The sequence below is a fragment of the Salvia splendens genome, chromosome 1, assembly GCF_004379255.2.
Source record: "Salvia splendens isolate huo1 chromosome 1, SspV2, whole genome shotgun sequence".
Taxonomy (NCBI): Eukaryota; Viridiplantae; Streptophyta; class Magnoliopsida; order Lamiales; family Lamiaceae; genus Salvia; species Salvia splendens.
Window position 1 is genome coordinate 41,351,679 of NC_056032.1, and position 24,440 is coordinate 41,376,118.

The 24,440-nt window shown below is 35.0% G+C and overlaps 4 protein-coding genes across 9 annotated transcripts; 2 read left to right on the forward strand and 2 right to left on the reverse strand.

Moving 5' to 3' along the window:
• Positions 1-5,277: 5,277 nt before the first annotated feature.
• On the reverse strand, positions 5,278-14,677 carry LOC121752177 (UMP-CMP kinase 3-like). Of its 6 annotated transcripts, XM_042147136.1 has the most exons (12): positions 14,537-14,664; positions 13,462-13,504; positions 12,362-12,416; positions 12,073-12,190; positions 11,649-11,805; positions 11,255-11,335; positions 11,005-11,112; positions 10,860-10,931; positions 10,477-10,524; positions 6,185-6,410; positions 5,978-6,037; positions 5,278-5,686 (listed from the first exon to the last, which is right to left on the reverse strand). In XM_042147136.1, exons 2-9 carry the CDS (start codon positions 13,489-13,491, stop codon positions 10,513-10,515), a joined length of 633 nt encoding a protein of 210 aa, XP_042003070.1. In that variant the 5' UTR covers positions 13,492-13,504; positions 14,537-14,664; the 3' UTR covers positions 5,278-5,686; positions 5,978-6,037; positions 6,185-6,410; positions 10,477-10,512. The 6 variants fall into 6 exon arrangements, with proteins under 6 accessions (XP_042003070.1, XP_042003053.1, XP_042003045.1 ...); XM_042147119.1 differs by lacking the exons at positions 5,278-5,686; positions 5,978-6,037; positions 6,185-6,410; positions 10,477-10,524; positions 12,362-12,416 and adding an exon at positions 11,890-11,944 and having other exon boundaries at positions 10,565-10,931; positions 14,537-14,677; XM_042147111.1 differs by lacking the exons at positions 5,278-5,686; positions 5,978-6,037; positions 6,185-6,410; positions 10,477-10,524 and having other exon boundaries at positions 10,565-10,931; positions 14,537-14,670.
• On the forward strand, positions 5,523-9,493 carry LOC121752170 (very-long-chain aldehyde decarbonylase CER1-like). The gene is made up of 10 exons (XM_042147099.1): positions 5,523-5,659; positions 5,884-6,107; positions 6,187-6,419; positions 6,870-7,089; positions 7,776-8,151; positions 8,230-8,337; positions 8,426-8,626; positions 8,710-8,808; positions 8,880-9,053; positions 9,140-9,493. Exons 1-10 carry the CDS (start codon positions 5,600-5,602, stop codon positions 9,314-9,316), a joined length of 1,872 nt encoding a protein of 623 aa, XP_042003033.1. The 5' UTR covers positions 5,523-5,599; the 3' UTR covers positions 9,317-9,493.
• Positions 14,678-18,665: 3,988 nt separating the features above from the next.
• Positions 18,666-20,609, forward strand: LOC121800585 (phosphatidylinositol N-acetylglucosaminyltransferase subunit P-like). The gene is made up of 4 exons (XM_042200130.1): positions 18,666-18,838; positions 19,553-19,625; positions 20,117-20,235; positions 20,345-20,609. The coding sequence occupies exons 1-4, from the start codon at positions 18,712-18,714 to the stop codon at positions 20,467-20,469; spliced, it is 444 nt and encodes a 147-aa protein (XP_042056064.1). The 5' UTR covers positions 18,666-18,711; the 3' UTR covers positions 20,470-20,609.
• A 162-nt stretch (positions 20,610-20,771) lies between these two features.
• LOC121791115 (phragmoplastin DRP1E-like) lies at positions 20,772-24,303 on the reverse strand. Its single transcript, XM_042189177.1, has 9 exons — positions 24,281-24,303; positions 24,136-24,211; positions 23,651-23,845; positions 23,445-23,563; positions 23,296-23,367; positions 21,854-22,079; positions 21,704-21,754; positions 21,224-21,619; positions 20,772-21,077 (listed from the first exon to the last, which is right to left on the reverse strand). The coding sequence occupies exons 1-9, from the start codon at positions 24,301-24,303 to the stop codon at positions 20,949-20,951; spliced, it is 1,287 nt and encodes a 428-aa protein (XP_042045111.1). The 3' UTR covers positions 20,772-20,948.
• Positions 24,304-24,440: the final 137 nt, after the last annotated feature.

The window sequence follows — 24,440 nt, forward strand, 5'->3', positions numbered from 1 at the left end:
AAATATCATTATTTCAAATTTTATTGTATGACAAATGAATGTTAAGATATTTTAATTTATTTTCGTACACATATATATATTATCATTATTTATAGCATTATAATTAATGAAAATGAATTAATTGGTCTTTTCACCTTTTGTGCTATTTTTTACTTTTCTTTTTATTCAGTAATGTCTCCATCAAAGAGAAAAGTTGTGAGCTTTTAGAGTACTTTTTTCTAATACAAAGTTATACTAGTTTATATGGGTGAGGTTATTATAAATATCATACTACATAATTGCATTCAAATCAAAAAATTTCGTTGACTTCTGATTAGTATTATAACCTTTGTAATCGTAATATAAAATTACTCCGTGATCTCTAAATATTACTCTAGTATATATAATGTGAGTGAGAATAAGTTAGTGGAATTTGAGGTTCACTACCAAAAATGGTAAAAAGTGAAATGTGATAAATTTTGTGGGACGGACGGAAATGGAAAAATGTGACAAAATTTTTGGGACGGAGGGAGTATTATATTGGCTATTCTTGTATATGGGTGCTTATTTATTTTATACACAAATTAGGGTGGTGGGCTCACAAACCTACCATGACTAGTCGAATTTATAGAATGCAAATGATTCTCTCAAAAGCATTTTGAATTATTGCAACAAGCATAGTGAATTATTGCAGTTGTACAAAAAGTTCGTAATAAATTATTGCACATGCATATCTAGTTAGTATAAAATAAATTACGAGTACTATTAGATTGAAATAAAGTACATGTCATGATTTGAATGTTAGTTATCTACTGATGTAGTGTCCGGTTTGCTAGATAAAATAATACCAAGATACAATTTAGAATTGAATTGTGAGATTATTTTAGTCATAGGGGATTAGCTATGACTAACTATCTAATTATTATCCATCTAGCATTGAATTGTGGGATTGAATCTCATGAACCAAAAACACTACATATTTAATTCGGGATACAATCTTGCAAACCGAACACCCCCTTACAGTACAAAGATTATACCGAAATAAAATCGGCAAACCAATCCACACTTTGGTAGGACTTCATGAAATCTTGAACAACAAAAACAAACCGTAAAATGTACTCCTATTTAACCATAAAGTCAAATTTAAGTCCTCGAAAAAGAACTAATTCGGGCTTATCATGCTGACCCTACTTGTTTTCTCTCCTTACCCTACCTTTTTAAGTAGCTTTATTAAATCTTTTCTTTGACCTTCATTCAGAAATTAAATTCAAATATAAACAAATGCTTAATTAAACTCTCATTTAAATACTAACACAATGTGATCGTGTCGTGTTGGCATAAGTATAGTACTACACATCATAATCCACAAACCATGCCATACTTTAGTTATTCATGGTCACTAATTATTCATAACTATTTCCATTTTTATTTGTGATATATCACATCACTAGTCCGGCATGAAAATTTTGAAAAAAAAACATTGTAATTAATTAATTAATTGAAAGCACAGCCCTCTCCTACACCGTCTCTTTCTATAAGGAGTAATAGATTATCGATCATCGTTGAATCTTGAACCTTACCATAATTGGGAAATACTAGTATTTGTCATCAAATAAAGGGTTCACACCACTTGGTCATCAAATTGGGAAATACTAGTATTAATTAATGCTACATGGCCAAACCCTAGATTCTAGGTATAACTCATAAGCTCCTCCCAAAATATTAAACTTTTTTTGTCTTAAACCATACAACTAAATCCAGAGCGCCTAAACAAACCATTCTCAATATATTCATCCCATTAATCAGTTTCTATTTTGCAATAAGAAGACATAGTATTGCTTGTTCACTTGTTCAAGAAGGTTACTAAGAAAAACATGTTTAAGCTTTTAAACTCAATCGCTACATAAAAAGTTAAAAACCTAGCCCATGAATAGAAATTAATTTATATCTTCTCTTATATTTTATTATAATTTCATAACTCACTAAACACAATTTTTATAATTTTCATGCCAAAATGAAATGTATCACTTGAATCACTAAACACAATTTTTAAAATCTTCATGCCAAAATTGAATGTATCACACATGATCGGGATGAAGAGAGTATTGATATAGTCACAAGAAGATAAATTAAAATATACAGTACACTTGTGTGTATATAGAATAAAACAATAAATATAAAAGCTTGTATTCATGTGATGCCCACATGCATGGGTGATATTGGCAAGGACCACTCCACTCATGCATGACTCATCGGTTCCACCTTTAAATATTAATTATGCAGTCTGGCATGGGAGAGCTATCAACTACTAATTAATTCCAACTTCCTCACAAGTAATTCCACGCTGAGTCATTTTCTCTTTCTTAGCAAAATATAATAGTTACAATTTAAATATGAGGATATGTTTTATATTGTTAGAAATCACCCAAAATTTGGGTGATGCTACCCGTCTACATTTAATTATTTATCTTGCTATTGTTAGAAATATAGGAAAAACTCAAACCGCATGCATACATCGATATTATAGCCCAATGAGATAAAGAAAACGCAATGGAACAAATATTACAAGTAAAATAAAACAAACCAATTATAAGTCAAGTTGATGAAAACCCTATTTTCAGAAGGTGAATTACACACCACTAATGCTCTTGGATGTTACGTATTATCACAAACAGTGGCGACGTAAGATTTTGCTATTGGGGATCCAATATATTGGCAACAATTGTAGGGTATTTTTTTATGCCGGCGTATTGCGACAAAGATGTGCATAATAATGAGATAGAAATAATTAAATGATATGAAAATATGCAATCAAGTAATGAAGTAGGAGTATATAACATGAAAATTTTGTGTATAATAGTGGTAGAAAAATAAAAAAAATCACAAAAAATAGCAAAAAAATGAAATTATCAATTATGAATAAATTTTGAAATGAGTTAATTAATGAATTACTCCTATAAAACATAAAATGTTTTTATGAATAATAGCTGAAAGAAAAATAAAAGACATCACAAAAAAATTGTAAAAAGACATTTAAATAATAAAAAAACCCAACTGAACTTGATGGGAATCGAACTCAGGTTGTACATTATTAAAATAAATACTATATAAATAAGTGACGAATGAGTGATTATAAAAGTAGAACCCACATTCCACTAATTTTTTAACTCACTTTTTATTACAATTCTTAAAATCCTTGTATGATCAAAGTGAGACACTTATTGGGGGACGGATGCAGTAATTCCAAGAAGAACCACGTTTAACCTCCTATTATGTCTATCTCACAAATTTTATTAGAACCACGTTTAACCTCCTATTATGTATATCTCACAAATTTTATTAGAAACGAATTTATCATAAAATGACTTGCGACTTTTGAAAGCAATTTCACATTAGACAGGTGTTTGATGTCGAGAATGTGCATTTATTAAATATAGACATTAATGATGAATGAACATGCTAATACTTATCTATCATCGCAACTTGTTTTTTTTCCCTTATTAATTGGCAAATCAACTGCAAAGCCAATGTAGCATACAGAGGTATTCACGTATTCATTGATCAGTGCAAGTGGCAAGTCGCCATGCCTAGCAATTTCCTTGTCTGTTCAATTTCCCTTAACATCACTTTGGCTTTTATTATTTCAATTTATCTTTTTGCTATTTTTTGAGATTTTTTTTTCTTACAGCTATTATAAACAAAAAAAAGTTCATATTTTATATTGTTTCATTAATTAACTTATTTCAAATTTATTCAAAATTTATAATTAATAATTAAAAATTTTCTTTTTGCTAGTATTATTTTGTGATGTTTTTTTTATTTTTCTACAACTATAATACACAAAAAATATCAATGTTTATACTTCATTAATTAACTTATTTAAAAATTATTTATAATTAATAATATTAAATACACACACATCTTTATAACATCACAACTCTAAAAAAATACTGATTTTGAAAAATACCCTAGAATTATGGACTCCTAACGTCAAAATCCTGCGTCTACCACAATAGAATCTATTTGTAGAGTCCAATATTTAAGTAATCGTTTTTTATTTTTTACTTGTTTGTCAATTGCTTCCAAATAAATGTTCAGGTGGACGTTGAAAAATCGAGATGGTTTAAAGTTTAAACGATTAGTGTACTAAGCGATGTAATTAAATTTTTTACGATGTCACCTCAGCTAGTCAATATATTTAGCTATTCCATGATTTGAATCATTTGACAACCATGTGAAAACCAAAACAATTGAAAGTTTTTGTGTATTTAGAAGCAAAAAAATTAGTTCACATGCAAAATCAAAATTAAATTAAAATTTATGTATTTGAACACAAGTACAACTTATATAATAAACCTGTTTATTAGTATGCTTTTCCTCTCTAATAGGTTGAACTTGAACATATAGAATAACTGAAACATGAAACACCATCTTCTTATCACCCCCAAAACATTAATTTTGTAGCCTCCTCAAATGAAAATATCTTATTGCACCGCTGAATAGCATCAATCCTTAAAAGTGGTGTAGGATTAGTTAGTTGCACACTATTAAATAAAGAAATAATTTCATATTTATTACTCTCATTGCAACCTTTCTTTATGTTTTTGCTCTAGATAAAATCACACAAATCAAGATACATGGTACAGAACAGATATGCGCTGCAATCCCTATTTAATTCTTGCTACCCTTTGTTAAAACAAATATAGTATACCTTGGGATGGGGAGTAAATTCCAGCACAAATAGCAAATTATCTTACATTATAAAATTTGTCTGAAGAATTTTTTATGTTGTTTCTTTTTCCTTTCAATAAATTGTTGACAGTGATATGTAAGAGCGCAGGGCTCGTTGATCCAAAGCTAGGTAAGAACCACCTTGCAAAAAAGGTCAAGATTGGATAAAATCATTCAATGCTCCACCACTTCAACACATAATTACATGTATCAATTAGTATGATATAATGTGTGACTAAGACTCCTTAAGCAGTGTCTGATATCACTAATTTGGTACAAGAATTATGATGTATGATTCACAATTAGTGATCTACTCTATTATCTAGGACACCATTAGCCAACTCTAAATAGTAAGGTCAATTAATGTAAAAAACTTTAATGAGATTAAGCCCACTCAAAAAACTTATGCCCCCCTGCACAGGAGAAATGCAGACAGCTGTAAATTGGGTGCAGCTTACGTCAAATTGGAAAGAAGAAATAAAGCAAGCAGCAAGAGATCAGAAATCTTTGCCTAAACTTGGATGTAACTGTAGCATACTGTTGACATTGTAAGCCGACACTCATCAATTTGGGCTGGTGAAACTCATAAATGCACCACAGCTATCCACAGGAAAAACACACCATGCTACATTATCACACTTCGTAACAATTATACATCAAATATTAGGTCGCCAAATTTTTCTCTGTTTGTCCAAGTGCACTGATAATAATTTAGGAGACCAGGCATCTAGTAAGACAGCTGCCCACCCCAGGTAGGTATTAGATGGACTGGACTTAAATGAGATTAAGCTAGTGTACCATTAGTAACACCACTATTTTGTTATATATATGTAATGCTCATTGTGCCAAAACTTTAAGTTGGAGAAGAAAGCTGACCGGTTGAGGAAAAATGGCTAGCAAACCTGGGATTCTCACTGAGTGGCCTTGGACATGGCTTGGGAACTACAAGGTGGTTTTCTTCTCTTCTTGCATTTATCTGCATTGACGAAAAAGAAAAAGAAAGATGTGTCATGCGTTACCTTAACTTACGACTTCAACTTGTTTAGAACAATGTTGAGTTTGCTCATTGTGTGTGTCGGCACATATCAGGCTCCTGCATTTTCACTTCTGTGCTTATTTGTGCTTCAGTTAGGTAGGTGATATTTTAGCTAACTTTTTCAAGTTTTGATGCAGTACATTGTATTGGCTCCCTCAGTAGGACATGCAATGTACTCGTACATGTTTAAAGGAGAAAATGAGAGAGATTTGTCAAATTTCTTGGTGTTACCTTTACTGCTGTGGAGGATGGTGCACAATCAAATGTGGATTTCACTCTCCCGTTACAGAACTGCAAAAGGAAATAACAGGATAGTAGACAAGAGCATCGAGTTCGAGCAAGTCGATAGAGAGAAAAACTGGTAATGTTCCTTTTACTCATCCAAACTGTCAATGGATAATTTTGAAACAACCTAACTAAAGTATGAAAGTGACTCACAGGGATGACCAAATTATACTGAGTGGGGTTATGCTCTATACGGTGCCCTTGTTTTATAAGGCAGCTCAACATCTCCCCTGGTGGAGGACAGATGGGGTGATCTGGGCATTTCTGGTTCATGCTGGTCCAGTGGAGTTCCTGTATTACTGGCTGCATCGGGCATTGCACCACCACTTCCTTTACTCTCGATACCATTCCCACCATCACTCCTCCATTGTCACTGAGCCTATTACATGTAAGTAACCACACCTCAAAATTACACTGCGGCATTGCAAGTGATGCACGCATCATAAAAGCATTCGCATCAGTTGCATTTGTATATCTCTACTTTCATCACATGTCATGAGAGGAATAAAATATGTTCAGATGCTTATAAAGTAAAGGACAGATTAAATCAACCTCTGAGTTTCTTTTATGATTTCATCATTCATGAATTAGTAAGAATGCATATATGCTCCACTAAAGCTATAGCCTTGTATAATGTAGAAAAAGGTAACTATAAAATAACTCAGTAATTCAGCCCAATCATGTTAGTAGAGAATTATACTTATGCCCCCCTCCCCACCCCACCACCCTCTTATAGTTTCTCCCAATTAATTAGTGATTGTAATAAGCACTTAAAGCATGAATATTAAGTTATTAATGTCTAATCCTTACTAACTCCAGAATTCCATTGTTTCTGTAGCTGTAATTCACCCATTCGCGGAGCACATTGCATACTTCTTGCTGTTCTCACTGCCATTTATCACAACTATCTACATGAAGAATATCTCCATTCTCTCTGTGACTGGTTATTTAACGTATATCGACTTCATGAACAACATGGGCCACTGCAACTTCGAGTGCATTCCAAAACAGCTCTTCTCAATATTTCCACCCCTAAAGTACCTCATGTACACGCCTTCGTAAGTATCTTGATACATGACTTAATTTAATTTTTTTGAAGATATTCCTAGAAATCTTCAGTTTAGTGTTTCCTTCAGCTTCCAATCTCCATGTACTCTTGTTAAGTGGGACCTAGTTTTGGTTGAGAATACCAATCCAACTTTACTTTGAACACATGACCAAAAAATTCTCTGGTCCCCTACCGTTATGTCCCACTACCTTCCAAGATAAATGCATTTATATACTTGCTTCTAATTTGGTGGTCAATCATATCTTCTGTTAGCTTCAGTCAACAAAGTATGTCGTATTGTCCTACTTAGTAACTCTTGTTTTGAGCTTTCACTACACTTTCATGTACAATCTCATCTTAGTCCACTAGTACAATATAGTTCTTATGATTATCACTGAATGATAGACGTTCATGGCATAACTAGCAAGAAAATTTGTTTTATGCATAAAAGGCTAATCTGGAGCTTTTGACAGACATAAAATTATCTTAGTTCCAGCATTAGAAGAGTTATTTGTGATGGTACTATTTAAAATATCATATTCTCGATGATTCTTCCTTACCATAGCAGTTTCGATGCAGGGATAACCTAGAAAAGTTATTTGTGAAGATAAAATTGTCTTATACTTAATGAGCACTTAAAATGCTCAAATACCTTGTGATAGTTCATTTCAGCTGACTACATATTCTGTGAAACAGGTACCACTCGCTGCATCACACCCAATTCCGCACCAACTACTCACTTTTCATGCCATTTTATGATTATGTATATGGTACCGCGGACAAATCTACCGACTCATTATATGAAAGCTCACTCGTAAGAAAGGAGGAAGCACCTGATGTGGTGCATCTGACCCATCTCACAACACCAGAATCCATATATCATCTCCGCCTAGGATTTGCACACTTGGCTTCTGACCCTCAGAAATCCAAGTGGTACCTGTGGTTAATGTGGCCCATCACTCTTTGGTCCATGTTCGTCACTTGGATCTATGGGCGCACATTCATTGTTGAGAGGAATGTCTTCAAACAACTAAAACTGCAAACATGGGTCATTCCCAAATACAGCATTCAAGTAAAGAATACACTGATTTTGATTCGTATGTTGCAATGCAAAATGAAGTTTCCTAACATTTGTATCATGTTTCTGCAGTACTACATGAAATGGCAGAGACAAGCAATAAATAGTATGATTGAGGATAGTATACTAGAAGCTGATGCTATGGGCGTTCAGGTGTTGAGCCTAGGCCTATTGAATCAGGCAAGTAACAGAGTCACAACCGGATACTTTTGTATCATAAACCTTATCAACTATTAATGATCGTAATATTCTTCCTCATGTGATGCAGGGCGAGGAGCTGAATAAAAATGGCGAACTGTTCCTAAGTAGGCACACTCAGCTAAAAGTGAAGTTGGTAGATGGAAGTAGTTTAGCAGTTGCAGTTGTGCTAAATAGCCTTCCAAAAGGAATAACTGAGGTTGTCATTAGAGGCAACCTATCAAAGGTTGCCTACTCCATTGCGGTTTCTTTATGCCAAGAAGGAATCCAGGTATGGATAATTGGATGATAGCACAAATGGAAGGATGAATATCTTATCAGTTAATTGACATCATATTCCTCGAATTGCAACAGGTATATACCAGATTCGAGGATGACTACAAAAGAATCAAAGCAAAACTTACAAAAGAAACCAGTGACAATTTGATCCTCTCTAAGCACAATGCCCCAAAGGTAGTTTTAATGAAAGTAATGTGTGGTTGTGTGACTCAGGCTTGTGCTAATACAAATTGTGACTTACACAGATATGGTTAGTGGGAGACGGTCTAAGTGAAGACGAACAGCTGAGTGCACCCAAAGGAACATTATTCTTTCCCATTTCCCATTTTCCTCCAAAGAAAATGCGCAGAGACTGCTTGTATAACAGTACACCAGCAATGCTGGCTCCCAAGCATCTAGAAAATGTTGACTCTTGCGAGGTTAAGAACAATCCAAGTTTCCTATTAATTAATTTGTCAAGGACAATACCTAAACGTCATATTTTCCTTTGTATGTGAATGCGCAGAACTGGTTGCCAAGACGAGTTATGAGTGCATGGCGTATAGCTGGAATACTACACGGTATGGAAGGGTGGGGTGTCCATGAGTGTGGAAACATGATGTTTGATATTGAGAAAATCTGGCGAGCCAGCCTTGACCACGGCTTCCATCCCTTGACTAAGCCAAATCCACCAGGGAAATGATTCACACATTCTACATTTAAACTCTTATCTAAATAGAAATATTCATGTCTACTCATACTAGTGCCTATGATTTAAACACTTATCCAAATACTCAGAATCAACCAACCATCACAAGGCCTTGTCCCTGTGATGCATGTCAAATTTTCGACATAAAAAATTTCAGAATGGATTACTCAAGTTATGTTGTGTACGGCTTAATTAGGTGTTTTTCATGTCAATTTTCTTCAGAATTTCCTTCCAAACCTAAAATTAGGCGCATAATGTTTATTCTCACTGAACTGGAAACAAAAACATCAAAGGATACGAAATAGGAATGTACGCGAAAGCATCAGAACTCAGATATGCATTCGGAAAACTAAAATCAAGTAGATAAGATGCGCAAACCGGAGATGACAGCCGGCTCCAGATATTCCATCTTGATTTTGTGGAATTGCATCAAATCCGGGGATAGATGGTTTCTTATGTAGAATGATGTAATCTAATAAAATTGTTTTAAATACTTCACTCTGTTAAATTTGATTTATTAGAATATGAGAAACTAAATTATGTAAAGTACTCCAGAATTATTCAAGATTAAAAATAAATAAAATAATAATAGTATTATTTTCTATTGGGCTACTTGAAAAGTTGAACTCTAATATTATTAGATTTCTAACGCGTACCCGATAAAACCACAAACTTTTTTAATTTTGTGCGTGTTTATATTGAGTAAAAATTACTATTAATCTTATAATACTCCACCAATTAATGAAGTAAAGAAAATAAGATTTCCTTTTGGGGTCAAATGTGAGAGCGGACAATCATAATGACTACATTAACGATTTTATCATAATTTTAACTTGATTATTAATTCAACATTGGTCCGCGTTATATTAGGAATCTATTACACATAAATTTTTATAACAATTTATATTAGCAACATTGAAACCAAAAAGAAAAACAAGGTTTGACCACATCCACATGATTGGCCACTGATGAACTATAACAATCGCATTGCAATAAAGCCTCCTCTCAGAAATAATCAAAATCTAAACACTAACAAATGACACCATTAATATCTCAAACCACCTACAAATGCAAATGTCTTTCACCATTTTTAAGCTATTAAATTTATGGTTGAAACAGACTTTCAACAAATGTAAAGCTAGAATAGATAGTACCTATGCTGGAATCTAATGCAATAATAAGCAGAGTCTTCAAGCAGCAACCTGCAGCAACACACAGGATAAAAACAAATTCAGCTACGACTTCGTCCCTCACATATTTCCATTCATCATTTGAAAGGATGGAAAATATTTGCATATGTCTACACTGGTGTGGTGTGCAATAACCCTAGATCAATACACCAAAGACTTGGCTTTTGTTCATATTTGTTACATAGATAAGTAACACAAAACAAAAGCTCGATACATATATACATATTATTCTAAATTTCTAAAGCTCGATAAGGCAATAAGCATCGCATCCAACTGCATTTTTTTGCACCATTTCTAAATTTCTTTCTCCTCATAAATCTCCCAAAAACATCACGGTGGTGTTTTACCTTATCATCAAGTGAGGTGAAGAATTCTTTGACTGCCTCAAAAACTTCTTCAACTGGTTTGGAAGCATCAATCTGAGTTAAAGTACATGTCAGTTGCCACACCAATGCATTTTGGCCTCTGAGAGCGAAGAGTGAAACAAATTACCTTTCGAACCTTGCCTTTGGAATCGTAGTATTCAATCACTGGAAGGCTAGACTGTGTATACACCTTAAATCTCTTCCTTATTGACTCAATGTTATCATCAGCTCTACCCTTAAATTAGATAGAAGAAACTGATGATGAGAGAAGGTAAGGCTAAATAAATTTCAGAATCGAGATGAAGAGAATAAATCAATTTATACTATCATCATGAGCAATGTGAAGTTTAGAGGCATGCAACAAAAGTATGTATAACCTGGTTTCTATTCAGCACACGCTTCTCCATTTCCTCCTCTGGACAATCAAAGAAAAGTACAAATTCAGGCTCAATTCCAGTCTGCCAAGATAGAAAGCCAGGAGATATGTCACATAACATGAAACGGTTGGTAGCGATATGTTCTGTTCTGTTCTACTCAGAAGCAAATTGATTAAATAAAATTTTACAACATACCGCATGAGAATAAAATGAAATTCATTAATTGCAATATCTTTTACTCCTAGTATATTAAGACTAGAAGACACATATACCAAAAAAACAGTTATTATGCCATGTACATTGTGACAGCATACAAAATGTAGACCTATATACTGGTAACATTTGTGTGTGTGTGCAGCTATAAACAGGAAGAGTGAAAGGGAAGAAGACATACAACAGACTCAAAGGCTGCACGATTCTCCTCATTACGAGGAAAACCATCAATAAGAAATTTGTCATTTCCACTTTCCTCCATTGCCCGCAGGAGAAGCTTGACTGTTACCTCTGAGGGTACGATTTGCCCATCCTTAATCATGTTCTTAATCATTTCCCTGCAGGTAATAATATGAAGAGAAAATCCCATTGATATGAGTTGGATATGCATGTAAGAAGTGAAAATTATATAAAAATTCTACCGATATCCTTGGAGTTTCACAAAGTATTTGGTGAATAAAAGTTTAATTGCAAGACCTAACATAGAATATAACAGGTGAGCAAAGATAACACCTCATTTAAAAAATAGAGGTAGAATTTTATGCCATTTTAAGTCCGTATATTATACTATCATTATATGGAAATAGTGTTAAAATAATTTGTACCCATTTTCAGAACCGGAATTTTGCTCTGCTCGGAGAAGATCACCAGCACTAAGGTGAGTATAACCAAAATGTTGAACAATATTTGCACATTGTGTGCCTTTACCACTGCCAGGGCCACCTGCTCAAATTTAAAGAGGATAAGATTTAAATTGTGGGGAATGAGGTACACGAACAGCCATAGATGTTAACAACATAACTTCGACATACAAATTTTGTTAGCTTATGGATGATAACCTAACTTCTGAACAACATTACTGCAGCATAATCACTTAGAAAATAGAGAACTCACCTAGAACAAAAACTACAGTGGGCTTCTTATCTGGGAGTGAGCTCCCATTTACTTCCTACACAAAATTAGCTCGTATCGATTGTAGAAGTGTCACCATATTTATAGTATTACACCAATAGCACAAGTATCGCAAATTCGCAATGGCCCTTTCTTATGAAAAATATTGTCGTATATGATAACAATTCCTCTAGCCAAGAATTTCACATGAACCATTACTGAACATTTACAAAAATAGATCCTTTCTATACTCTAATTAGTGACCTTAGTATAACACCTACCATAAGAGGACATGATTTTGCAACTGAAATCTTTTTAAGTGTTAGATTTTGAGTGTTGACTGACCATGAAAGTAATTGTTGTCACTTCTCACACATGCCAATTATCTCTCTCCTTCCATCAGTTACCACAAGAACATTGTTGGAACACAGGTCAACAAATGGGATTCAGCCAGATAGGTCATGCAAATGTGGATGTGTACTAGCATGCAAAATTAGATGCAACGCTACTTTCCGTAAATCATTCTGGCTTGAGATTTCTTTATATATATCTTTTTATGCTGATCATGAAGCCAAAATCATAATTCATAGACCATCATACTTATTTTTCTCTCTTAAAGATAAGAAATGACTAGAGTATACGTCAACAAATAAAAATTATGGAGTTTAATACTCTTGCTAAAACTTAATTCTGAATTACTTGGATGGAACTTAAAACCTCAAAAATGAAACAGATGGTTCTTGATAAGCGTGTAATACATAAAACTATCACAATTACAAGTACATGTTGTTTTTAAGACATTGAACTTTAAACATTAAAAACAGAGAATAACTTCACTGGGAATAAACAACAAAAAGTAGACAACATCTCTGGAAATGAAATCGAGTTATTGGTTTATAATTATCGGGCTAGAATGTACGGTGTATCTTAGAAATATGTATATTGGCGCAGTTTGAATTAGAATTCATAATTCTTTATCTTGTACTCCTATTAGGAACAGGAAAACTCCGGAATTAGGTTTCACAGTTATAGCATCAAGTTTTAAATTTGAAAAAAAAGTACTATTCAAGAAGAACAAAAACAAGGAATATCCAAATACATACCTTGTTTGCAGCATCACCAATAGTCCCCATGCCTCAGAAGTATCTACATGCAAGCACATATGTAACATACGGTAAGATGCATGGTTTTGTTTAGCTTAAAAATCAATCAAATAAGAAAAATAGCATAGCTGTTGGGAGTTGGGACCCTTGTTTCTTGTCCCAGATCAACATGGTAATGATCCTATCTCTTTTAGTATATAAGTTTGGATAACCCTCCTCTCTTATAAGACATTTTAGGAGGGTTAGTGGCTATTTCTACAACAGAAGACAGCCTCAAACAATCAATGAAGATAATTTCAGAACCAAGAAAAGACCAATGTATGTAACCATTAAAACTTTATGTGATTTTTAGGTATAAAATTCAGAAAATATTTCCCATTAACCAAACAGTGATCATATGTCACGGTATCACAGAGAAATGCGAAAACAAGACACTGGTTGAAGTTGAAATAACGCTATTGCATGACCAAAGCAAAAGATGCAAATGAAAAGGAACTTTTTTAGCAACAATTGCTAGTAATTAACATGAAAGCGAACCTCGGATAGATATGCTCAAAAGGATGCATGAAGTTCTTTGAGACGATTACAACAAGGAAATTCAATGATGAAAAGTTCAATCTCCATAGCCTATTTTATACTAATTCAGAGAGAAACATAATTCATTTTTTCACAAAAAAATGGGCTTATAAGTTATAATCCAGACAACCATATGCTACTAAATGCAGATTACATCTTAGTACTCAAATACAAAAAATTCCAATTTACACCAAGCAAAAATCGTGTCAATATAAAAATGATCAGATTCCTTTCAATAAATGAACAGAAGATGTAAAAATCCTAACCAAGTACTTCGAAACAGCTAACCAAGTACTACAAAATATTTCATAAGGAATCAAATTTCATACTCACAAAACGAGAGAGAAGAAAAAAGAACAAAAAAAATCGTATCTTTACAAAAAGGGAAGCTCAAGTAATTAGCTTTCTGCACGACTCCTCACCAAAATTTAGACGAGGAAGATTAATGTAACGTGGTTTGGATCAAGAAATTGAAGAGAATAATCAACTCTTGTCTCACCTTGATTGTTGCAAAATTCCAAGAGCGAGTGAAACTTGTGGAGAAGTGAATATCTGCGGAGAAGACAAGCAGCTAAAAATCAATATGCTCTGTATTTATAGATAGAGACAGGCAGGAATGATCTTGATTTTCTGCTTTTCAATCTCTGTGATTTTTATATCCAAATAAAAGTCGGGTTTTGTCGCGTATTTTACTTTTACTCAGGGATTAAACTAAATAATTTTATTACCAAGATTAGTTCGATATAGTAAATAATGAAAAATAAATTCGTCATTCTAATCATGGGAAATAAAAAATCATGGTATATATAAAAAGGAATGTCTCTTATATTATTCAAATCATGAGTGGGATTATGTTATCCAATGTAGCGAAAACAAGACAGTTTAATATGAGCTATATTCTATTCAGATTCGTCGAATTTTCAGTGACAGATGTATGGTTTAGCTCATTTTGGACTTGTTACTTTATTATTGGTGATAACATTGATAATACTAGTAGTTTCTATATAAATTATTTTAAATATACTAACTTGTGTGGAATAATGCTCAATGCACTCTTTATGCAGCTAAATAAGTACTGTTAGGTTTTTATGCTATTTTAGTACATCGACAAAAATTAATTATTTTTATAGATAAAGGCCCATAAATGTTTCCTTGTTATTTCAATTTATTTACTTTTGTTTATTATACTACTATCTTACCATTTTCTCCTATTGCATAGTGCATACTACTAGGGATGTCAATCCAGCCCGCAATCCGTGGGTTGGCCTGAATAGATCGCCAAATTTATAGGGTTAGGGTTGAAAATTTATAGCCCGATAAAATTACGACTCGATTAGTCTGTACCCGATTAACCCGCAATCCGTTAGAGCCAGACCCGAAAACCCGATGGGCTGGCCCAAAAATTGGATAAATTTTCTACTGTTCTATTTATTTGACTCCTTATCAGACACTTTCATTAATTATTTTTACAATATAGATAACTAAAAAAATAACTTTCAATTTTATATTAAATATACAAATTATATGTTAAATTTTCATTAATATAATAATAAATAAATAAATTAGAACCTTTAAATTCATAAAAAATATATTTAAATTTCTAAAACATGCTTTAAAATATTTAAATTTATGTATTATTTTACACAAATCTCAAATATTAGTATTTGATCATGTTTATGTTTGAGTTTTAGTATATATCTCAAATTTATCATAATTAAATATTTTATCTTTTATAAATATAACTAATTTTCGTCATTATTTATTGGATTGATCGCATGTTAATTTTATCGGTAGCAACCCGATTAGCCCGTTGGGCTAGCCCGAAACCCGAGCTTTTAGGGTTAGGGTCGAACTTTTATAACCCGAAAAAATCACAATCTGATTAACCCGCACTCGATTGACCCGCAACCCGAGTAAGGCTGGCCCGAAACCCGGTGGGTCGGCCCGATTGGCATCCCTACATATTACTACTAGATACTATAAATTATTAGGCCATCTGCAACACTGTCTCTTATCTGTCCCTTAACTGTCTCTTAAATTACTATTCTTGGGTCTCACTGTACTTTTTACTTCATCTCTTAACTAAGTGACAGAACCTGCAACCCTCCATCTCTTATCCGTCTCTTAACCATCTCTTAAATTACTATTCATTCATTTTCATTTTTTATTTTTTATTTCCAACAAATTCAATTAATAAAAACACATTTCATTAAATAAAATAAATTTACAACATAAAATTCTTAAAAAAATAAAAAAAAACATACTTAAAAATCCTAAAAAATAAAAATACATAATTTAATTTCTTCCGCTCACTCTCACTAAATTCAAAATCTTTAAAGCTCAAAGAACCAGAAGAACGGCGATGATGTGCGTCTACCGGTTGCCAAATTTTGCCCAAATGTGCTCAATTAGATCATCTTGGAGTTGGGTGTAGGCGGTAGAGTCATGTGTCCTTGCTCGAATAGACAACCGTTCTTGTAAAGACGGATGCACTCCACTGCGAGGCGGACTACTTGCGGTAGAGCTTCCGGGGGCTTCAGGGTCGAACCAGTTTCCCGCCTTAGGTCATTCGTCTTGGACAATCATGTTGTGCAAGATTATGAACGTATACATGATGTCGACCATACTCTCCATAAACCATGTACGAGCCGGGGTGGTTTTGATAATGTTGAAGCGCGCTTGGAGAACCCCGAACGCCCTCTCCACATCCTTGCGAGCAGCCTCCTGCTTCTACGCAAAAAGAGCCTGCTTTGCGTTCACACGCCTGCTGCACGTCTTTACGAAGGTTGGCCACTTCGGGTAGATGCCGTCGGCAAGATAGTACCCCATTTTATACCGCCGGTTGTTAGCGATGATGTTGATGGCCGGCGCTTTACCATCCAAAACTTCGGCGAAGAGGTCAGATTGGTGGAGCACGTTTACGCCGTTGTTCGATCTGAGGACCCCGAAGTACGCATGTCAGATCCATAGCCGTTAGTCGGCAACGGCCTCGAGTATAACGGTGGGGTGGGTGCCTTTGTGGCCGCTCGTGTACGACCCCCTCAACGCCACAGGGCAATTCTTCCATTGTCAGTGCATTCTGTCGTGCTTGGCTTCCGGAGAAATTCGTCGGTGAAGGTTGTCTGGACGCCTTTGCAGAATTGGATCAAGCACATTCTCCCAGTGCTTTCTCCAATGTGAAGGTATTCGTCGAACACATCCGCCGTTTGTCCAGTCGCAAGCTGACGGATTACTGCAGTACGTTTCTGCAGCATCGTGTGGCTGCGACGGCCGACGGCGTCGAACCTTTCTTGGAAGAACTCTTCCCGGGCTGCCAATGTATTTGCGATGTGGAGAAATAGCGGTTTCCGCATGCGGAAACGGCAACGGAAGTAGGTATCTCCCCAAACCGGGTTATCGCAGAAGTAGTCGCGTACTAACCTTGCGGCAGCTTCCTCCCGATTACGATGGATGTAAGTTCGGGAGTATCTTTGGGGCGGCGCGGCTTCCTCCGCCTCCCGGCGTCGATCTTCTTCAAGTGATTCTTTCATTATTCGACGCATTTGCTCATATGGATCCATTAGATCGATTAACTTTGGGGGAAGAATAAAAGAGTTGATTTGAGATGAAAATTGGAGTGGAAAAATAGATGATTTGAGAAGAATAGATGTGTGTTTGTGTGTAAAATGAGGATGAAATATGAGTATTTATAGAGTAAAAAAGTAAAAATAAAAAAATTGGGAAAACGGTCGAAAAACGGTAATATTACTGTTTTCAAAAAAAAATTTATTAAATAAATTATTTTTTTAAAATGATTTATTGCGTCAGCGTGACGAAACCCACTAGCGGGCCGACGAGTGGGCGTCACGCATCGCGCCGGAGGGCGCCACATCGGGCGCGTGGCGAGACAGCTCGCGGGCTGTCTCGGCTAGCAGGGCATCTCGGCGGGCTGGGGACGAGACGGAATGCTGCAATGCGTCCCGCGCCCGTCTCGTCACTGAGGGACGGGATTGAAGCCACCCGCGTAACGCGTTGCGGGTGACCTTAGTGTCATTACGCATCATTAGTCATTACTATCATTTATCATTAAGATGAGTCTCTTCCTCTATTCATAATATACTAATTTTTGTTAAAAAAACCATAGTGCATCTTGTTGTTTAAGAATGGATGAAGTAATCAACAGTATAAAATAAATAATACTCCTACAAGATTAAAATTAATATTTCAAACTATAAATTTATACCTATTTCAAATTTTAAACTTATATAGTACTCCTACATATAACCATCCGATGAATTCCAATTGCATCAATTTATAAATATAGTAGTAATACCCATTATTTATGCTTTGATGAATTTGTCTAATAATGTAACAAAATCTAACTTACAACCCTAGCTATTTGTTGAACCCAAAGATGACTATTTATTTGACTTACTATTAATTGGACAGATTATAACTATTTAACATAGTTTTATTAGTATAATTATGCATGAATTTAGAAATGTCGTATACAATTCTCTAGTTTGGTATTCCTATCTTATCAAACACATGTAACGTATCCACTACTTCAAATTGTATGTATGGTACCTCTAGCATAATTATGCATGATTTTCTTGCTAAATGAGAGAATATATAAATCTTCTTTGGATAAATATTAAAATCAAACTAGAATACAAAGAAAAAGTTCCCAAGAAAATGGATTCAGCGACTACTCCTCTAACAATAACAAAATCAGACTCCGATCCCACCACATCCCTCCGTCGATCCATGCTTTCTCAACTGTATGGCTTCCTCGCCTCCATCACCGCTTTCGTTGCCGTAGGTTTGATTGCTACTGCTTTTCCCTCATTCTATTAATTCCGATTTCATCACCTATCTCAATCGTGTTGTTGATTGGAGCACAAATTTATAAAAATTCCCTATCTTGTTCCTGCAAAACACACACACAATTTGCCCCTGCAATATTTCTTTGATTAGTTGCTGCTAGCTAGCACTGTTCAATGTTGATGTATTGTGGTAATAGATGCAGGTTGAAATCTAAGGAATTCTCATCTATGTTATTCAAACAAAAACCTGTTACGATCTTCTTAATCATCATTTGTTTCTGCTTTAATTGTCTATACTTTTCTTCGTATGTAATTAACATGGGGAACTTCCTAATAAGTTTACTTTACTGTTAATTTGAGAGAACTGGCATCTTCAGCTTAGAGTTTTGAGTCTCAACTTGTCTCAGCAGTTGCTTTTAATTTATATAAAAGGTTGATTAGAATTAAGATGTAGGTTTTGTTTTTACTTAGAGCTGAACATCTTTGGGTAGAAGATACATAAGGTGGCATTTACTTTTTTTTTCTCAAGATATGATCTTTAACAGACATTTTGAATAATTGTATGGGTATATATTCCTGACTAATGATGGTTGATAGGAATGGATTGTTCCTGAATCATGATCTTGACATGTCAAGATGCAGATTCTGTTTTTACTTAGAGCTGAAAATCTTTGGTTTGGAGATACATATTGAGTTTTTCTCTTTAACAGGCATTTTCGCTATAAGGGCATATGTTCCTGACTATTGGTTGCTGTATATAGGAATTGATTACTACCCTAGCAGGTTAGTTCTGTAGAATATATGCTTGCCCTTTATCTTTCCACACTTTTGTGCGCTTTATCATTCTACACTTTTGAGCTTTATTCGAAATTCCTCCAACACTACTTGTTATGCTAAAAGTACTTTATTGGACTAAATGTTCTTATCTTGTGAAAAAGAACGAAGTGGTTATAATGGTGGGTGCAATTCAAAATTGATACTAGATGTTTCATCTTAGTTTACAATCCGATTAGATCATGATTTTAAGCATGTGAACAATGCGGAAGAACAGTAAAAAATGCATATATCTTGGGCAGGCTATTCTCTATGTACTTTAAATGAAAAGGCTTGAAACTCGACAACTCATGCTCATAGGCTAGAGAGCATTATTTTTTTGTAAGAAAGTGTACACAATCTTTTCTTGATATAACTCAAGATTAATGTGCCAAGATTATAACATTTGTGCTATCGAGCTTAGGATCTGTTTATAGTGATCTTCTCCATACTTTTATCAGGTATTGGGAGCTAGGCGTGCCAACATATGTAATGGTGATGATTGTTGTTGCGATTGTATCATATACAAGCCTCAACTTTTTGGCTACTCCTCCTCCTACCTCCATGAAGTTGATTTTTGGTACATAATTTTGAACATATTCCTTTACAACTAAGTTTAGGAATTGGACTTTAGCTCAAACATCAAACTTTGCGTAAATGTTTAACTTCTACTGTATTTACTTATGCAGATGACTACAGTGAGGATATATTGACAGGCATCCCTATAACAGATGATGGTGAGCCGGCCATTGAGCCTTTATCTTATATGAGCATCGACCAAGTTAATCAAATGTTTGATGACCTAAACTCATGACCTTTTAAGGATGAGCTACATCTTTTTATCTTTTCGAGAGTTTGGCGTTTGTTAAAATTAGTAGGAGTATCTAATTATGTAACTTCAAAAATTGTATCAGGCAAACTTCACAAAGAAAAAGGACCAAAATGTTTCCTGCATGCAATCTGTTCACTTTATACGAAGGGTAATTCGATTTTCTTTTCTAACTCTTTAATATCTTTTAGTTACGAATAATATTAAAAGCAAAAATACAAGTCTAAGAACATCATGAGAGTGAAGTAAGAGGCTAACTCTAAACCGAAGATGAATAAAAGAGACGGTGAAAACTAAGAACATCATCTTTCATTTACGACGTTACAACAAATAAACAAAATCTAACAACATCCAGCTAATCAATATAATGAATCACAAAACAGTCATTCAGTCACAGAATCTGATAAATCACGCCTTCGTGAACAACATATTAACATACAAACTAGACCTGTCAAGGATCAAATTCATCGAACCCATGCCACAGAATCAACCTCATCCCGCGCTTTCTTGTACAATTCAAGCCTTTTCGCGCATTGCAGCCTTCTATCCATCAATGCTGGATCTTCATCCAATAACTCTGAAAGTTGCTTACCCTACAAAAATGCAAAAATGTGAGTAGAAACTAAGCATAATACGATGTAGCGCAACTTAGTTGGAAAGACGACCCATGCTTTCATTGTTAGTAGGAAGTGAGATTTCAGGCAACATCTAGTATAGAATGAAAGAGTAGAGAAAATACCTCTCTCCTCCCAATTTGGGTGTAGAAGTAATTGAGTAAATTCTGTTTGGCCTCCTTAACTTGGCAGTAAACCACTGCCTTGGGAATCGAGTTCCTCAAAGTCTCAGATATCATATATACGTAAGACGACACATTAGAACCTATCCTCCTGAAATGTGCCTCTGCATAGCGATCAATGTTCTGTACAGCTGGTGAGTTTTCCCGTGGGTTCCCTCCTGGGTTTCCGGCTTTCTCTACTTCCTGAGGAAGTTTCCGGAAGAAATCTACTGTCAGATATGAAGATTCCATATCGACCAATCTAACAACTGTTTTCTTGCTTTCCTCACGGAACCTCTCCAACGATTCATTTGCTGCTCCAGCTATGGTTGATTGTAGAGTTGGGAACCGTCTCAACTCCTGTTCCACCCATTAGATTAAATAAAAAGAATGATGGAATAATGTGAAAGACAAAATTATATTAACAAAGAATGACTGACTCACCAGGCACTCCCCAATTGACTTCCTGACAAGCTCCTTTAATACAAGGTGAACCTGAACAACAGTTTTTTGGTCAGTAACAGATGAAACAAGATATTAAATTCGAGTATATGAGAAAAACGGTATACAAAATGACAATATCAGAGTACTAACAGCATCAACAGAAGCTTCAGCAGGCCCCCTGAAATAATTTAGTGACCCCTCAATAAGCCGCCGATAACCTTGTTCAGGAGCAATCAAGTGTGGTTGGTAACCATCAGCTTCTGAGACAATTTTTCTCACGTTCTGTACCGAAAGATGACGATCAAAAGGAAGTTTTTTCAATGCAGCAGGTAGCTGATTGTCAAAAACTCCATAAATTCGGTCACCTCCAGGACGGCTGAAATAATTATGCAGATTTTTAAAATCTATAACAGTAACCATTTCTATAAGCAAGCATATTCAAAGTGATATCATTAGAAATAAAGGTCTGATTATGTAACAAGCAGATAAATAGAAGTCTTTTTTTTTGCCATCTCGATATAATGCTAAAATTACAACTCAAGGTTGAAATCCAGGGACCCATTTGGTTCTATTTCTTGAAACCTTTCTGAAGAATGCTCAAGTAAAGAGGTAATAAGAATTCCCCAAATATTACTTCATGAAACAGATATGCTAGAAAAGGTTTATTTTGCAAATTTGTTTCGTTTATTTTTTTCCTACAAAGCCAAATTTGATCTCATGTCACTTCCAAGTGGGATTCTGTCTAATGCTACAGACATCAATCACAAAGATATTTTTCTTATTGCAATTGAGAACATGCAACACAAACAAACAGTGACTCACTGTTGCCACTAATGCAACATAATTTTAATTTTAGAAGACACTAGAAATAGCGCGGCAAAAGAAGTAATCGTAGAGATAGACAAATTAAAAGGACAAAAAAAGAGGGGTTGGTGCACTAAGAAAAAAAAATTGACTGTTGCAATTGGATCTATCATCCAGAAAGTGCAGGCAAACCAAACTTTAGCAGAACCATGACCATGAAGACATTGCTAGGTTGGAAATCATGAACTATTAGACATGTAGGGACTGTCTGAAAATAAGAGTAGGGAACTTATTCATTGGTTGTAATAAAGGACTTCATAAAGACTAAACACATCAAGATTAGGATGCATTATTGCAACGGCAATGTGCCACAAAAATGAAAAAGTAGGTCAAGCAACGAAGAAACAATATGACTACCTGACGCATCGATTCATATATTTTCATATTAAAATCTAGATAAGAATGCAATACTAATAAGCTTCTAGACCAGAAATATTAGAGCATCGTCTACATTAAAAATTGCAAATTTAGGGTTGTATTGACAAACTCTTGTAAGTTTGACTGCTGACGCATTTTATTATTGGAAATGAGTGGCAACAGGAGGCAAAAATCTCATAATGGTAGAAAACTACATGTGTTGGGGCCTAGGGGAAGATAAAGCATATTGATTTCAAATAAGAGGGATATCCGATGCATAAAAATCATAAAAACCCAGGTAAAAGGTTCTCAAATAAGATCTCGGATGTTAAACAAATCTTATGTTGATGTAAAGAAGAAGACAAGATTACCCTCCATCCAGATGCTCCTTGAATATCTTGTCAAAAGCACGGCAAAGTTCCAAGATGGTGTATAGTTGAGCCTGAATCGCAAGCATCAGTTGCTGGCAAAGTCAAAATACTTCAAAATACAACCATGAAGAGCAATGCAAATATCTCACCCAGCATCCAGAGCAATAGGCCTTCCGAGGTGGTCCATCTCAGCTTCAAGTTCATCTATACTTTTGTTGATCAAGGAAGTTATACTTGGAATTCTAGCCCTGATTACAGATTCCAAGTGCTGAAAAAGAAATACCCAATAACATAAGCTTAATCCAGACAGCGGCAAGTAAAGTATATCAATTGCAGCTTATACACAAAATCATACCCTAGAGAGCAGCTTTGCCAGATATTCAGAACCCATTTTACCAGCCAAATGCCCATAGTCGGGACTTGTAGCGAAGTACTCACGTTCCTTACGCCTAGCAGCCATCATATCAACATTTTTGTTGATATCTGCTTGTGAACGATTAACAATACCCACCCACGGCTGTTGTAAACGATAAGCTCTTCCTTCCAGAACCTATTGTGAGCAGTAGAGAACAAAAAAATAAGTTCAACTGCGTATCTTTAAAGGTACACAGTTAAAGAGAGGATACTTAAATATGAGCGGGAGTCAGATTAGAGCGCTCATGTAATGTATGGAAAGAGGGGCAACAAATAAGTGTGGTCAATTTTGAAGCTAAAATGGAAGATATGAGGGTAGCAGGAAACACTTGAACTGAAAAGCTAAGTAACATCATTACTGCTCTTTGTCTCCAAAGTTTCTTTCTATTTTATTATGCATAATATTCACATATAGGAGGGGATTACATCTACGGCATTGGTTCCTTTGTCCATCAGATCAAGCTTTGTAAGCACTCCAAATGTACGGTCACCTGCATGAATACTATAATAATATTATGAGTCTACCCGTCCCTCCTAAGGCAGAGTGTATATCTGTTACAAATTGTGCTACATTCGAGGAGGAGCGAACGACATATTTGGACAGTCTCGGCTAGCGAACGAAGGGTTCTTACCATCGATGGATCCACTTTCCCTTGCAAGTTTTTAATAGCATCTGATGTAGCAATTCTTGTTCGGCAGGAGTTATTGCCAGTATGATGCAGTTTGGGCTG

Bases quoted from the DNA above. Each gene is read 5' to 3' on its own strand.
- LOC121800585 (XM_042200130.1), top strand. From the start codon at position 18,712: ATGGATTCAGCGACTACTCCTCTAACAATAACAAAATCAGACTCCGAT. The intron at 18,839-19,552 runs GTTTGATTGCTA...TCTCTTTAACAG, and splicing joins CACCGCTTTCGTTGCCGTAG to GCATTTTCGCTATAAGGGCA. The intron at 19,626-20,116 runs GTTAGTTCTGTA...TACTTTTATCAG, and splicing joins ATTGATTACTACCCTAGCAG to GTATTGGGAGCTAGGCGTGC.
- LOC121752177 (XM_042147119.1), bottom strand. From the start codon at position 13,491: ATGGGGACTATTGGTGATGCTGCAAACAAG. The intron at 11,945-12,072 runs GTACAAATTATT...ATTCTATGTTAG, and splicing joins AATTCCGGTTCTGAAAATGG to GTCTTGCAATTAAACTTTTA. The intron at 10,932-11,004 runs GTAATTTGTTTC...ACTTTAACTCAG, and splicing joins CCAAAGGCAAGGTTCGAAAG to ATTGATGCTTCCAAACCAGT.
- LOC121752170 (XM_042147099.1), top strand. From the start codon at position 5,600: ATGGCTAGCAAACCTGGGATTCTCACTGAGTGGCCTTGGACATGGCTT. The intron at 5,660-5,883 runs GTGGTTTTCTTC...GTTTTGATGCAG, and splicing joins CATGGCTTGGGAACTACAAG to TACATTGTATTGGCTCCCTC. The intron at 9,054-9,139 runs GTTAAGAACAAT...GTGAATGCGCAG, and splicing joins AAAATGTTGACTCTTGCGAG to AACTGGTTGCCAAGACGAGT.
- LOC121791115 (XM_042189177.1), bottom strand. From the start codon at position 24,303: ATGTCGTTCGCTCCTCCTCGAAT. The intron at 23,846-24,135 runs GTAATCCCCTCC...TGCTCACAATAG, and splicing joins AAGGAACCAATGCCGTAGAT to GTTCTGGAAGGAAGAGCTTA. The intron at 21,755-21,853 runs GTTAGTACTCTG...ACTGTTGTTCAG, and splicing joins CTGAAGCTTCTGTTGATGCT to GTTCACCTTGTATTAAAGGA.